Source organism: Heptranchias perlo, unplaced genomic scaffold, assembly GCF_035084215.1.
Source record: "Heptranchias perlo isolate sHepPer1 unplaced genomic scaffold, sHepPer1.hap1 HAP1_SCAFFOLD_251, whole genome shotgun sequence".
Lineage (NCBI taxonomy): Eukaryota > Metazoa > Chordata > Chondrichthyes > Hexanchiformes > Hexanchidae > Heptranchias > Heptranchias perlo.
In genome coordinates, this window is record NW_027139263.1 from 278,722 (window position 1) to 293,744 (window position 15,023).

The window sequence follows — 15,023 nt, forward strand, 5'->3', positions numbered from 1 at the left end:
GTCCCCGGGAGTGTGTCAGTATTGACAGGGGGTCCCCGGGAGTGTGTCAGTATTTGCAAGGGGTCCCCGGGAGTGTGTCAGTATTCACAGGGGGTCCCCGGGAGTGTGACAGTATTTTCAGGGGGTCCTGGGTAGTGCGTCAGTATTTATAGGGGGTCCACGGGAGTTTGTCAGTATTTATAGGGGGTCCCTGGGAGTGTGTCAGTATTTACAGGGGGTCCCCAGGAGTGTGACAGTATTTGCAGGGGGTCCCCGGGAGTGTGTCAGTATTTACAGGGGGTCCCTCGGAGTGTGTCAGTGTTTACAGGGGATCCCCGGGAGTGTGTCAGTATTTACAGGGGGTCCCCGGGAGTGTGTCAGTATTTACAGGGGGTCCCCGGGAGTGTGTCGGTATTTACAGGGGGTCCCCGGGAGTTTGTCAGTGTACACAGGGGGTCCCCGGGTGTGTGTCAGTATTTACAGGGGGTCCCCGGGAGTGTGTCAGTATTTACAGGGGGTCCCCAGGAGTGTGACGGTATTTTCAGGGGTTCCCGGGGAATGTGTCAGGAATTACAGGGGGTCCCCGGGAGTGTGTCAGTATTTACGGGGGGTCCCCGGGAATGTGTCAGTATTTACAAGGGGTCCCCGGGAGTGCGTCAGTATTTTCAGGGGGTCCCGGGTAGTGTGTCAGTAATTACAGGGGGTCCCCGGGAGTGTGTCAGTATTTGCAGGGGATCCCCGGGAGTGTGTCAGTATTTACAGGGGGTCCCGGGTAGTGTGTCAGTATTTACAGGGGATCCCCGGGAGTGTGTCAGTATTTACAGGGGGTCCCCGGGAGTGTGAGTGTCTTAGTATTTACAGGGGGTCCCCGGGAGTGTGTCATTATTTACAGGGGGTCCCCAGGAGTGTGACAGTATTTTCAGGGGTTCCCGGGGAGTGTGTCAGGAATTACAGGGGGTCCCCGGGAGTGTGTCAGTATTTACGGGGGGTCCCCGGGAATGTGTCAGTATTTACAACGGGTCCCCGGGAGTGTGTCAGTATTTACAGGGGGTCCCCGGGAGTGTGAGTGTGTTAGTATTTACAGGGGGTCCCTGGGAGTGTGTCAGTATTTACAGGGTGTCCCTGGTTGTGTGTCAGTAATTACAGTGCGTCTGCGGGAGTGTGTCATTATTTACAGGGGTTCCCCGGGAGTTTGTCATTATTGACAGGGGATCCCTGGGAGTCTGTCAGTATTTACAGGGGGTCCCCGGGAGTGTGTCAGTAGTTTCAGGGGGTCCCCGTGAATGTGTCAGTATTTACTGGGGGTCCCGGGGAGTGTGTCAGTATTTACAGGGGGTCCCTGTGAGTGTGTCAGTATTTACATGGGGTCCCCGGGAGTGTGTCAGTATTTCCAAGGGGTCCCCGGGGAGTGTGTCAATATTTAAAGGGAGTCCCTGGGGGTGTGTGAATATTTTTAGGGGGTCCCCGTGAGTGTGACAGCATTTACAGATGGTCCCCGGGAGTGTGTCAGTATTTACAGGGTGTCCCCGGGAGTGTGTCAGTATTTACAGGGGGTCCCCGGGAGTGTGTCATTGTTTGCAGGGGATCCCCAGGAGTGTGTCAGTATTTACAGGGCGTCCCCGGGAGTGTGTTTGTATTTTCAGGGGGTCCCTGGGGTGTGTCAGTATTTACACCGGGTCCCGGGGAGTGTGTCAGTATTTACAGGGGGTCCCCGCGACTGTGTCAGTATTTACAGTACAGAGGGACATAGGAACAGGAGGAGGCCATTCAGCCGCTCGAACCTGTTCCACCATTCAATTAGATCATGGCTGATCTGTATCTTAACTCCATTTACCCATCTTGGTTCCATATCCCATAATACCCTTACCTAACAAAAATCTATTAACCTCAGTTTTGACATTTTCAGTTGACCCCCAGAATCAACAGCTTTTTGGGGGAGAGAGTTCCAGGTTTCCACTATCCTTTGTGTGAAGAAGAGCTTCCTGACATCACCCCTGAACGGCCTCGCTCTAATTTTAAGTTGGTCCCCGGGAGTGTGTCAGTATTTACAGGGGGTCCCCGGGCGTGTGTCAGTATTTACAGGGGGTCCCCGGGAGTGTGTCAGTATTTATAGGGGGCCCCCGGGAGTGTGACAGTAGTTACAGGGGGTCCTGCGGGGTGTGTCAGTAATTACAGGGGGTCCCCGGGAGTGTGTCAGTATTTACAGGGGGTCCCCCGGGAGTGTGTCAGTATTTACAGGGGGTCCCTGGGAGTGTGTCAGTATTTACAGGGGGTCCCCGGGAGTGTGTCAGTGTTTACAGGGTGTCCCCGGGAGTGTGTCAGTATTGACAGGGGGTCCCCGGGAGTGTGTCAGTATTTGCAAGGGGTCCCCGGGAGTGTGTCAGTATTCACAGGGGGTCCCCGGGAGTGTGACAGTATTTTCAGGGGGTCCTGGGTAGTGCGTCAGTATTTATAGGGGGTCCACGGGAGTTTTTCAGTATTTTCAGGGGGTCCCGGGTAGTGTGTCAGTAATTACAGGGGGTCCCCGGGAGTGTGTCAGTATTTACAGGGGATCCCCGGGAGTGTGTCAGTATTTACAGGGGGTCCCGGGTAGTGTGTCAGTATTTACAGGGGATCCCCGGGAGTGTGTCAGTATTTACAGGGGGTCCCCGGGAGTGTGAGTGTCTTAGTATTTACAGGGGGTCCCTGGGAGTGTGTCATTATTTACAGGGGATCCCCGGGAGTGTGTGAGTATTTACAGGGCGTCTCCGGGAGTGTGTTAGAATTTACAGGGTGTCCCTGGTTGTGTGTCAGTAATTAGAGTGCGTCCGCGGGAGTGTGTCATTATTGACAGGGGATCCCTGGGAGTCTGTCAGTATTTACAGGGGGTCCCCGGGAGTGTGTCAGTAGTTTCAGGGGGTCCCCGTGAATGTGTCAGTATTTACTGGGGGTCCCGGGGAGTGTGTCAGTATTTACAGGGGGTCCCTGGGAGTGTGTCAGTATTTACATGGGGTCCCCGGGAGTGTGTCAGTATTTCCAAGGGGTCCCCGGGGAGTGTGTCAATATTTAAAGGGAGTCCCTGGGGGTGTGTGAATATTTTTAGGGGGTCCCCGTGAGTGTGACAGCATTTACAGATGGTCCCCGGGAGTGTGTCAGTATTTACAGGGTGTCCCCGGGAGTGTGTCAGTATTTACAGGGGGTCCCCGGGAGTGTGTCATTGTTTGCAGGGGATCCCCAGGAGTGTGTCAGTATTTACAGGGCGTCCCCGGGAGTGTGTTCGTATTTTCAGGGGGTCCCTGGGGTGTGTCAGTATTTACACCGGGTCCCGGGGAGTGTGTCAGTATTTACAGGGGGTCCCCGCGACTGTGTCAGTATTTACAGTGCAGAGGGACATAGGAACAGGAGGAGGCCATTCAGCCGCTCGAACCTGTTCCACCATTCAATTAGATCATGGCTGATCTGTATCTTAACTCCATTTACCCATCTTGGTTCCATATCCCATAATACCCTTACCTAACAAAAATCTATTAACCTCAGTTTTGACATTTTCAGTTGACCCCCAGAATCAACAGCTTTTTGGGGGAGAGAGTTCCAGGTTTCCACTATCCTTTGTGTGAAGAAGAGCTTCCTGACATCACCCCTGAACGGCCTCGCTCTAATTTTAAGTAGGTCCCCGGGAGTGTGTCAGTATTTACAGGGGGTCCCCGGGCGTGTGTCAGTATTTACAGGGGGTCCCCGGGAGTGTGTCAGTATTTATAGGGGGTCCCCGGGAGTGTGTCAGTAATTACAGGGGGTCCCCGGGAGTGTGTCAGTATTTACAGGGGGTCCCCCGGGAGTGTGTCAGTATTTACAGGGGGTCCCTGGGAGTGTGTCAGTATTTACAGGGGGCCCCCGGGAGTGTGTCAGTGTTTACAGGGTGTCCCCGGGAGTGTGTCAGTATTCACAGGGGGTCCCCGGGAGTGTGACAGTATTTTCAGGGGGTCCTGGGTAGTGCGTCAGTATTTATAGGGGGTCCACGGGAGTTTGTCAGTATTTATAGGGGGTCCCTGGGAGTGTGTCAGTATTTACAGGGGGTCCACAGGAGTGTGACAGTATTTGCAGGGGGTCCCCGGGAGTGTGTCAGTATTTACAGGGGATCCCTCGGAGTGTGTCAGTGTTTACAGGGGATCCCCGGGAGTGTGTCAGTATTTACAGGGGGTCCCGGGTAGTGTGTCAGTATTTACAGGGGGTCCCCGGGAGTGTGTCAGTATTTATAGGGGGTCCCCGGGAGTGTGACAGTAGTTACAGGGGGTCCCGCGGAGTGTGTCAGTAATTACAGGGGGTCCCCGGGAGTGTGTCAGTATTTACAGGGGTCCTGGGAGTGTGTCAGTATTTACAAGGGGTCCCCGGGAGTTTGTCAGTATTCACAGGGGGTCCCCGGGAGTGTGTCAGTAATTACAGGGGGTCCCTCGGAGTGTGTCAGTATTTACAAGGGGTCCCCGGGAGTGTGTCAGTATTTACAGGGGGTCCCCGGGAGTGTGTCAGTATTTACAGGGGTCCTGGGAGTGTGTCAGTATTTACAAGGGGTCCCCGGGAGTTTGTCAGTATTCACAGGGGGTCCCCGGGAGTGTGTCAGTAATTACAGGGGGTCCCTCGGAGTGTGTCAGTATTTACAAGGGGTCCCCGGGAGTGTGTCAGTATTTACAGGGTGTCCCCGGGAGTGTGTCAGTATTTACAGGGGGTCCCCGGGAGTGTGTCATTGTTTGCAGGGGATCCCCAGGAGTGTGTCAGTATTTACAGGGCGTCCCCGGGAGTGTGTTCGTATTTTCAGGGGGTCCCTGGGGTGTGTCAGTATTTACACCGGGTCCCGGGGAGTGTGTCAGTATTTACAGGGGGTCCCCGCGACTGTGTCAGTATTTACAGTGCAGAGGGACATAGGAACAGGAGGAGGCCATTCAGCCGCTCGAACCTGTTCCACCATTCAATTAGATCATGGCTGATCTGTATCTTAACTCCATTTACCCATCTTGGTTCCATATCCCATAATACCCTTACCTAACAAAAATCTATTAACCTCAGTTTTGACATTTTCAGTTGACCCCCAGAATCAACAGCTTTTTGGGGGAGAGAGTTCCAGGTTTCCACTATCCTTTGTGTGAAGAAGAGCTTCCTGACATCACCCCTGAACGGCCTCGCTCTAATTTTAAGTTGGTCCCCGGGAGTGTGTCAGTATTTACAGGGGGTCCCCGGGCGTGTGTCAGTATTTACAGGGGGTCCCCGGGAGTGTGTCAGTATTTATAGGGGGTCCCCGGGAGTGTGACAGTAGTTACAGGGGGTCCCGCGGAGTGTGTCAGTAATTACAGGGGGTCCCCGGGAGTGTGTCAGTATTTACAGGGGTCCTGGGAGTGTGTCAGTATTCACAGGGGGTCCCCGGGAGTGTGTCAGTATTTACAAGGGGTCCCCGGGAGTGTGTCAGTATTTACAAGGGGTCCCCGGGAGTTTGTCAGTATTCACAGGGGGTCCCCGGGAGTGTGTCAGTAATTACAGGGGGTCCCTCGGAGTGTGTCAGTATTTACAAGGGGTCCCCGGGAGTGTGTCAGTATTTACAGGGGGTCCCCAGGAGTGTGACAGTATTTTCAGGGGTTCCCGGGGAGTGTGTCAGGAATTACAGGGGGTCCCCGGGAGTGTGTCAGTATTTACGGGGGGTCCGCGGGAGTGTGTCAGTAGTTTCAGGGGGTCCCTGGGAGTGTGTCAGTAGTTTCAGGGGGTCCCCGTGAATGTGTCAGTATTTACTGGGGGTCCTGGGGAGTGTGTCAGTATTTACAGGGGGTCCCTGGGAGTGTGTCAGTATTTACATGGGGTCCCCGGGAGTGTGTCAGTATTTCCAAGGGGTCCCCGGGGAGTGTGTCAATATTTAAAGGGAGTCCCTGGGGGTGTGTGAATATTTTTAGGGGGTCCCCGTGAGTGTGACAGCATTTACAGATGGTCCCCGGGAGTGTGTCAGTATTTACAGGGTGTCCCCGGGAGTGTGTCAGTATTTACAGGGGGTCCCCGGGAGTGTGTCATTGTTTGCAGGGGATCCCCAGGAGTGTGTCAGTATTTACAGGGCGTCCCCGGGAGTGTGTTCGTATTTTCAGGGGGTCCCTGGGGTGTGTCAGTATTTACACCGGGTCCCGGGGAGTGTGTCAGTATTTACAGGGGGTCCCCGCGACTGTGTCAGTATTTACAGTACAGAGGGACATAGGAACAGGAGGAGGCCATTCAGCCGCTCGAACCTGTTCCACCATTCAATTAGATCATGGCTGATCTGTATCTTAACTCCATTTACCCATCTTGGTTCCATATCCCATAATACCCTTACCTAACAAAAATCTATTAACCTCAGTTTTGACATTTTCAGTTGACCCCCAGAATCAACAGCTTTTTGGGGGAGAGAGTTCCAGGTTTCCACTATCCTTTGTGTGAAGAAGAGCTTCCTGACATCACCCCTGAACGGCCTCGCTCTAATTTTAAGTTGGTCCCCGGGAGTGTGTCAGTATTTACAGGGGGTCCCCGGGCGTGTGTCAGTATTTACAGGGGGTCCCCGGGAGTGTGTCAGTATTTATAGGGGGTCCCCGGGAGTGTGACAGTAGTTACAGGGGGTCCCGCGGAGTGTGTCAGTAATTACAGGGGGTCCCCGGGAGTGTGTCAGTATTTACAGGGGTCCTGGGAGTGTGTCAGTATTTACAAGGGGTCCCCGGGAGTTTGTCAGTATTCACAGGGGGTCCCCGGGAGTGTGTCAGTAATTACAGGGGGTCCCTCGGAGTGTGTCAGTATTTACAAGGGGTCCCCGGGAGTGTGTCAGTATTTACAGGGGGTCCCCGGGAGTGTGTCAGTATTTACAGGGGTCCTGGGAGTGTGTCAGTATTTACAAGGGGTCCCCGGGAGTTTGTCAGTATTCACAGGGGGTCCCCGGGAGTGTGTCAGTAATTACAGGGGGTCCCTCGGAGTGTGTCAGTATTTACAAGGGGTCCCCGGGAGTGTGTCAGTATTTACAGGGTGTCCCCGGGAGTGTGTCAGTATTTACAGGGGGTCCCCGGGAGTGTGTCATTGTTTGCAGGGGATCCCCAGGAGTGTGTCAGTATTTACAGGGCGTCCCCGGGAGTGTGTTCGTATTTTCAGGGGGTCCCTGGGGTGTGTCAGTATTTACACCGGGTCCCGGGGAGTGTGTCAGTATTTACAGGGGGTCCCCGCGACTGTGTCAGTATTTACAGTGCAGAGGGACATAGGAACAGGAGGAGGCCATTCAGCCGCTCGAACCTGTTCCACCATTCAATTAGATCATGGCTGATCTGTATCTTAACTCCATTTACCCATCTTGGTTCCATATCCCATAATACCCTTACCTAACAAAAATCTATTAACCTCAGTTTTGACATTTTCAGTTGACCCCCAGAATCAACAGCTTTTTGGGGGAGAGAGTTCCAGGTTTCCACTATCCTTTGTGTGAAGAAGAGCTTCCTGACATCACCCCTGAACGGCCTCGCTCTAATTTTAAGTAGGTCCCCGGGAGTGTGTCAGTATTTACAGGGGGTCCCCGGGCGTGTGTCAGTATTTACAGGGGGTCCCCGGGAGTGTGTCAGTATTTATAGGGGGTCCCCGGGAGTGTGACAGTAGTTACAGGGGGTCCCGCGGAGTGTGTCAGTAATTACAGGGGGTCCCCGGGAGTGTGTCAGTATTTACAGGGGTCCTGGGAGTGTGTCAGTATTTACAAGGGGTCCCCGGGAGTTTGTCAGTATTCACAGAGGGTCCCCGGGAGTGTGTCAGTAATTACAGGGGGTCCCTCGGAGTGTGTCAGTATTTACAAGGGGTCCCCGGGAGTGTGTCAGTATTTACAGGGGGTCCCCAGGAGTGTGACAGTATTTTCAGGGGTTCCCGGGGAGTGTGTCAGGAATTACAGGGGGTCCCCGGGAGTGTGTCAGTATTTACGGGGGGTCCCCGGGAATGTGTCAGTATTTACAAGGGGTCCCCGGGAGTGCGTCAGTATTTTCAGGGGGTCCCGGGTAGTGTGTCAGTAATTACAGGGGGTCCCCGGGAGTGTGTCAGTATTTACAGGGGATCCCCGGGAGTGTGTCAGTATTTACAGGGGGCCCCGGGTAGTGTGTCAGTATTTACAGGGGATCCCCGGGAGTGTGTCAGTATTTACAGGGGGTCCCCGGGAGTGTGAGTGTCTTAGTATTTACAGGGGGTCCCCGGGAGTGTGTCATTATTTACAGGGGGTCCCCAGGAGTGTGACAGTATTTTCAGGGGTTCCCGGGGAGTGTGTCAGGAATTACAGGGGGTCCCCGGGAGTGTGTCAGTATTTACGGGGGGTCCCCGGGAATGTGTCAGTATTTACAAGGGGTCCCCGGGAGTGTGTCAGTATTTACAGGGGATCCCCGGGAGTGTGTCAGTATTTACAGGGGGTCCCCGGGAGTGTGAGTGTGTTAGTATTTGCAGGGGGTCCCTGGGAGTGTGTCAGTATTTACAGGGTGTCCCTGGTTGTGTGTCAGTAATTACAGTGCGTCTGCGGGAGTGTGTCATTATTTACAGGGGTTCCCCGGGAGTTTGTCATTATTGACAGGGGATCCCTGGGAGTCTGTCAGTATTTACAGGGGGTCCCCGGGAGTGTGTCAGTAGTTTCAGGGGGTCCCCGTGAATGTGTCAGTATTTACTGGGGGTCCCGGGGAGTGTGTCAGTATTTACAGGGGGTCCCTGTGAGTGTGTCAGTATTTACATGGGGTCCCCGGGAGTGTGTCAGTATTTCCAAGGGGTCCCCGGGGAGTGTGTCAATATTTAAAGGGAGTCCCTGGGGGTGTGTGAATATTTTTAGGGGGTCCCCGTGAGTGTGACAGCATTTACAGATGGTCCCCGGGAGTGTGTCAGTATTTACAGGGTGTCCCCGGGAGTGTGTCAGTATTTACAGGGGGTCCCCGGGAGTGTGTCATTGTTTGCAGGGGATCCCCAGGAGTGTGTCAGTATTTACAGGGCGTCCCCGGGAGTGTGTTCGTATTTTCAGGGGGTCCCTGGGGTGTGTCAGTATTTACACCGGGTCCCGGGGAGTGTGTCAGTATTTACAGGGGGTCCCCGCGACTGTGTCAGTATTTACAGTACAGAGGGACATAGGAACAGGAGGAGGCCATTCAGCCGCTCGAACCTGTTCCACCATTCAATTAGATCATGGCTGATCTGTATCTTAACTCCATTTACCCATCTTGGTTCCATATCCCATAATACCCTTACCTAACAAAAATCTATTAACCTCAGTTTTGACATTTTCAGTTGACCCCCAGAATCAACAGCTTTTTGGGGGAGAGAGTTCCAGGTTTCCACTATCCTTTGTGTGAAGAAGAGCTTCCTGACATCACCCCTGAACGGCCTCGCTCTAATTTTAAGTAGGTCCCCGGGAGTGTGTCAGTATTTACAGGGGGTCCCCGGGCGTGTGTCAGTATTTACAGGGGGTCCCCGGGAGTGTGTCAGTATTTATAGGGGGTCCCCGGGAGTGTGACAGTAGTTACAGGGGGTCCCGCGGAGTGTGTCAGTAATTACAGGGGGTCCCCGGGAGTGTGTCAGTATTTACAGGGGTCCTGGGAGTGTGTCAGTATTTACAAGGGGTCCCCGGGAGTTTGTCAGTATTCACAGGGGGTCCCCGGGAGTGTGTCAGTAATTACAGGGGGTCCCTCGGAGTGTGTCAGTATTTACAAGGGGTCCCCGGGAGTGTGTCAGTATTTACAGGGGGTCCCCGGGAGTGTGTCAGTATTTACAAGGGGTCCCCGGGAGTGTTTCAGTATTTACAGGGGATCCCCGGGAGTGTGTCAGTATTTACAGGGGATCCCCGGTAGTGAGTCAGTATTTAAAGGGGGTCCCCGGGAGTGTGTCAATATTTACATGGGATCCCCGGGAGTTTGTCATTATTTACAGGGGATAGCTGGGAGTCTGTCAGTATTTACAGGGGGTCCCCGGGAGTGTGTCAGTAGTTTCAGGGGGTCCCCGTGAATGTGTCAGTATTTACAGGGGGTCCTGGGGAGTGTGTCAGTGTTCACAGGGTGTCCCCGGGAGTGTGTCAGTATTTCCAGGCCGTCCCCGGGAGTGTGACAGTATTTACAGGGGATCCCGGGAGTGTGTCAGTATTTACAGGGGATCCCCGGGAGTGTGTCAGTATTTACAGGGGGTCCCCGGGAGTGTGTCAGTATTTACAGGGGGTCCCGGGAGTATGTCAGTATTTACAGGGGATCCCGGGCAGTGTGTCAGTATTTACAGGGGGTCCCGGGAGTATGTCAATATTTACAGGGGATCCCCGGGAGTGTGTCAGTATTTACAGGGGGTCCCCGGGAGTGTGTCAGTATTTACAGGGGGTCCCGAGAGTGTGTCAGTATTTACAGGGGATCCCGGGCAGTGTGTCAGTATTTACAGGGGGTCCACGGGAGTGCGTCAGTATTTACAGGGGGTCCCTGGGAGTGTGTCAGTATTTACCGAGGGTCCCCAGGAGTGTGTCAGCATCAAATGGGAGAGAAATTCAACAAATACTTTGTGTCTGTCTTTCTGGAAGAAGACACAAAAAACCTCCCAGAAATACTAGAGAACCAAAGGTCTGGCGAGAATGAGGAACTGAAGGAAATTAGTATTAGTAAAAAAAATAGTACCAGAGAAATTAATGGGACTGAAAGTCGATAAATCCCAAGGACCTGATGATCTGTATCCCAGAGTTTTGAAAGAGGTGGCTATAGAGATAGTGGATGCATTGGTTGTCATCTTCCAAAATTCTATAGATTCTGGAACGGTTCCTACAGATTGGAGATTAGCAAATGTAACCCCACTATTTCAGAAAGGAGGGAGAGAGAACACAGGGAACTACAGACCTGTTAGCCTGACATCAGTAGTAGGGAAAATGCTAGAATCTATTATAAAGGATGTGATAACAGGACACTTAGAAAATAAGGATTTGGCAGTCAACATGGATTTATGAAAGGGAAATCATGTTTGACAAACCTATTGGAGTTCTTTGAGGATGTAACTTGTAGAATGGATAAGGGGGAACCAGTAGATGTGGTGTATTTGGATTTTCAGAAGGCTTTCGATAAGGTCCCACACAGGTTGGTGAACAAAGTTAGAGCACATGGAATTGAGAGTAATATACTGGCATGGATTGAGAATTGGTTAACAGACAGAAAATAGAGAGTAGGAATAAACAGGTCTTTTTCAGGTCGGCAGACTGTGACCAGTGGGGTACCGCAGGGATTGGTGCTTGGGCCCCAGCTATTCACAATATATATCAATGATTTGGATGAGGGGACCAAATGTAATATTTCCAAGTTTGCTGACAACACAAAACTAGGTGGGAATGTGAGTTGTGAGGAGGATGCAAAGAGGCTTCAAGGGAATATAGACAGGCTAAGTGAGTGCGCAAGAACATGGCAGATGGAATATAATGTGGAAAAATGTGAAGTTATCCACTTTGGTGGAAAAAACAGAAATGCAGAGTATTTTTTAAATAGAGATTGGGAAATGTTGATGTTCAAAGGGACCTGGGTGTCCTTGTACATGAGTCACTGAAAGCTAACATTCAAGTGCAGCAAGCAATTAGGAAGGCAAATGGTATATTGGCCTTTATTACAAGAGGATTTGAGAACAGGAATAAAGATGTCTTACTGCAATTATATGGGGCCTTGGTGATTTTTTTTTATTCGTTCATGGGATGTGGGCGTCGCTGGCGAGGCCAGCATTTATTGCCCATCCCTAATTGCCCTTGAGAAGGTGGTGGTGAGCCGCCTTCTTGAACCACTGCAGTCCGTGTGGTGAAGGTTCTCCCACAGTGCTGTTAGGAAGGGAGTTCCAGGATTTTGACCCAGCGACGATTAAGAAACGGGGATATATTTCCATGTCAGGATGGTGTGTGACTTGGAGGGGAACGTGCAGGTGGTGTTGTTCCCATGTGCCTGCTGCTCTTGTCCTTCTAGGTGGTAGAGGTCGCGGGTTTGGGAGGTACTGTCGAAGAGGCCTTGGCGAGTTGCTGCAGTGCATCCTGTGGATGGTACACACTGCAGCCACAGTGCACCGGTGGTGAAGGGAGTGAATGTTTAAGGTGGTGGATGGGGTGCCAATCAAGTGGGCTGCTTTGTCCTGGATGGTGTCGAGCTTCTATAGTGTTGTTGGAGCTGCACTCATCCAGGCAAGTGGAGAGTATTCCATCACACTCCTGACTTGTGCCTTGTAGATGGTGAAAAGGCTTTGTGGAGTCAGGAGGTGAGTCACTCGCCATATAATACCCAGCCTCTGACCTGCTCTTGTAGCCACAGAGCCACAGACTGCACCTGGAGTATTGTGTGCAGTTTTGGTCTCCTTACCTAGGAAAGGATATACTTGCCATCGAGGGAGTGCAATGAAGGTTCACCAGACTGATTGCTGGGATAGTGGGATTGTCGTATGAGGAGAGATTGAGTAGACTAGGCCTGTATTCTCTTGAGTTTATGAGAGGTGAGAGGTGACCTAATTGAAACATACAAAATTCTTACAGGATTCGACAGGGTAGATGCAGGGAGGATGTTTCCCCTGGATGGGGAGTCTAGAACCAGGGGTCAGTCTCAGAATAAGGGGTCGGCCATTTAGGACTGAGATGAGGAGAAATTTCTTCACTCAGAGGGTGGTGAATCTTTGGAATTCTCTACCCCAGAGGGCTCAGTCATTGAGTACATTCAAAACAGAGATCGATAGATTTATAGATATTAAAGGCACCAAAGGATTATGGGGATAGTACAGGAAAATAGTGTTGAGGTAGATGATCAGCCATGGTATTGTTGAATGGCGGAGCAGGCTCGAGGGGCTGGATGGCCTACTCCTGCTCCTATTTCTTATGTTCTTATGCTGTTGGTTGGATCATGCTGTGTCCAAATTGTCTGCAAGTCTTTCTTTTATGAAGGTCTCTTTTGACTGGGGATGTGAGTTTGAGTTATTGTTCCTCACAGATCCAATCTGTTCACTGAGTTAGTGGATAACGGAGATAATGACCAATTTAATGACTCCAGTCCGGCACTATCGGCACTGGTTTTGGCCACTGTTCATGGTGAATACTATCTGACAATGTTTCCTCAACCTTTACCTTAAACTTCCTGTAAGGACTGAAATAGCGAACCTCCTCCACCAGGTACTGCTGGAAGAATGGGTGTGAGAGAGCCTGCTCCGCAGTGAACCGATCTTCTGGCTTCACCACCAGAAGGTGACGGATCTGCACATTGCAAAAAGAAATGGACAAAATGGAATCACGCGCTCCAAATCGACAGCAATCTCACTGCCACATAGTTTGATGTCCTCCTCTCTCTCTGTTCTTGTCTCCAGCTCAAACTGGTGTCAATATACAGAAACTAAACTCTGCCTCTTTCTCTGATTGCCCGATGACCCTGTGCAATCTGTGATCTGCCCAATGTCCTCATCAGAGAAAGAGGCAGAATTTAGTTTCTGTATATTGACACCAGTTTGAGCTGGAGACAAGAGCAGAGAGAGAGGAGGACATCAAACTATGTGGCAGTGGCAAATGGAATTCAGTCCAGAGCTGTGAGTTGTGCTATCATTCTGGCCCCTTGGCCTTTGCTCAGTTCCCAGGCTCACTCACCCCAACAATCCCACCCCCCATCACCAGGTGCTGTGCTCGCTGTGGCCACCAGCTCCGTCTCTCCAAACTGCTCTCTCCTCCCGAACTCGGACCCTGTGCACCAAAGGATCCTAACTCCCCCCCAGATCCCTCACTCTTCCCTGACCCCCGACACCCAGTCATTTCCAGCCCTATCAAAGCAATAGCCTCTCTCTTTCCTGTATGTCCCTCTCTCACCTGTAGGCTACATATATATACATATCGCCTATATATATCCTGTAGGCTTTCTGTAGTGGAAGCTCTGACCATCATTATCCAATCCACTCTGGCTACACATGTGGTTCCAGAGAACTGGAGGGCTGCTAACGTTGTACCATTGTTTAACAAGGAAGCGAGGGATAGACCGAGTAATTACAGGCCAGTCAGCCTAACCTCGGTGGTGGGCAAATTATTGGAATCAATTCTGAGGGACAGGATAAAGCATCATTTAGAGAGGCACGGGTTAATCAAGGACAGTCAGCATGGATTTGTTAAGGGAAGGTCGTGACCGAATATAAGGAGTTAGGAAATAAGTTAAAAAGCAGGACGTCAAGGGTAGTAATCTCAGGATTACTCCCAGTGCCACGTGCTATTGAGTATAGGAATAGGAGAATAGACCAGATGGATGCATGGCTGGAGGGTTGGTGCAGGAGGGAGGGATTTAGATTCCTTTTTTTTATTCGTTCATGGGATGTGGGCATCGCTGGCAAGGCTGGCATTTATTGCCCATTCCTAATTGCCCTTGAGAAGGTGGTGGTGAGCCGCCTTCTTGAACCGCTGCAGTCCGTATGGTGAAGGTTCTCCCACAGTGCTGTTAGGAAGGGAGTTCCAGGATATTCACCCAGCGACGATGAAGGAACAGCGATATATTTCCAAGTCGGGATGGTGTGTGACTTGGAGGGGAACGTGCAGGTGGTGTTGTCCCCATGTGCCTGCTGCTCTTGTCCTTCTAGGTGGTAGAGGTCGCGGGTTTGGGAGGTGCTGTCGAAGAAGCCTTGGCGAGTTGCTGCAGTGCATCCTGTGGATGGTGCACACTGCAGCCACAGTGCGCCGGTGGTGAAGGGAGTGAATGTTTAGGGTGGTGGATGGGGTGCCAATCAAGCGGGCTGCTTTGTCCTGGAGTGAAAGGGAAAATGGAAGAGGGGGAGGAGTATCCTTAGTAATTAGAGATGAAATCACTTCAATGATAAAGGAGGATATAACGAGGGGTAAGCAGCCAACAGAGACCTTGTGGGTTGAATTGAGAAATAGGAAAGGATCTAAGACTATAGTGGGAGTTGTGTATAGGACCCCTGGCAGCAGCTCTGAAGTGCTAGATTGTATAAATGCAGAGATTAGGCAAGCATGTAAGAAAGGCATAGTGGTCTTAATGGGGGACTTTAACCTTCACATAGATTGGGAAAAGCAGACGAGCAACTGTCAGAAAGGTAGTGAATTTCTTGTG

General features: G+C 51.7%; 1 protein-coding gene across 2 annotated transcripts in view; it reads right to left on the bottom strand.

The window, feature by feature from the left end:
* LOC137310393 (phosphorylase b kinase gamma catalytic chain, skeletal muscle/heart isoform-like) overlaps nucleotides 1-15,023 on the bottom strand; it is a 171,295-nt gene that overhangs the window by 15,212 nt on the left and 141,060 nt on the right. The window contains exon 9 of one of the 2 annotated variants that reach the window (XM_067978226.1): nucleotides 13,052-13,177. The exons of the other annotated variant lie outside the window; for it this stretch is intronic. Within the exon in view, the coding sequence (XP_067834327.1) occupies nucleotides 13,052-13,177 (126 nt within the window). The remainder of the gene's footprint in view (nucleotides 1-13,051; nucleotides 13,178-15,023) is intronic. 2 annotated transcript variants of the gene reach the window in all.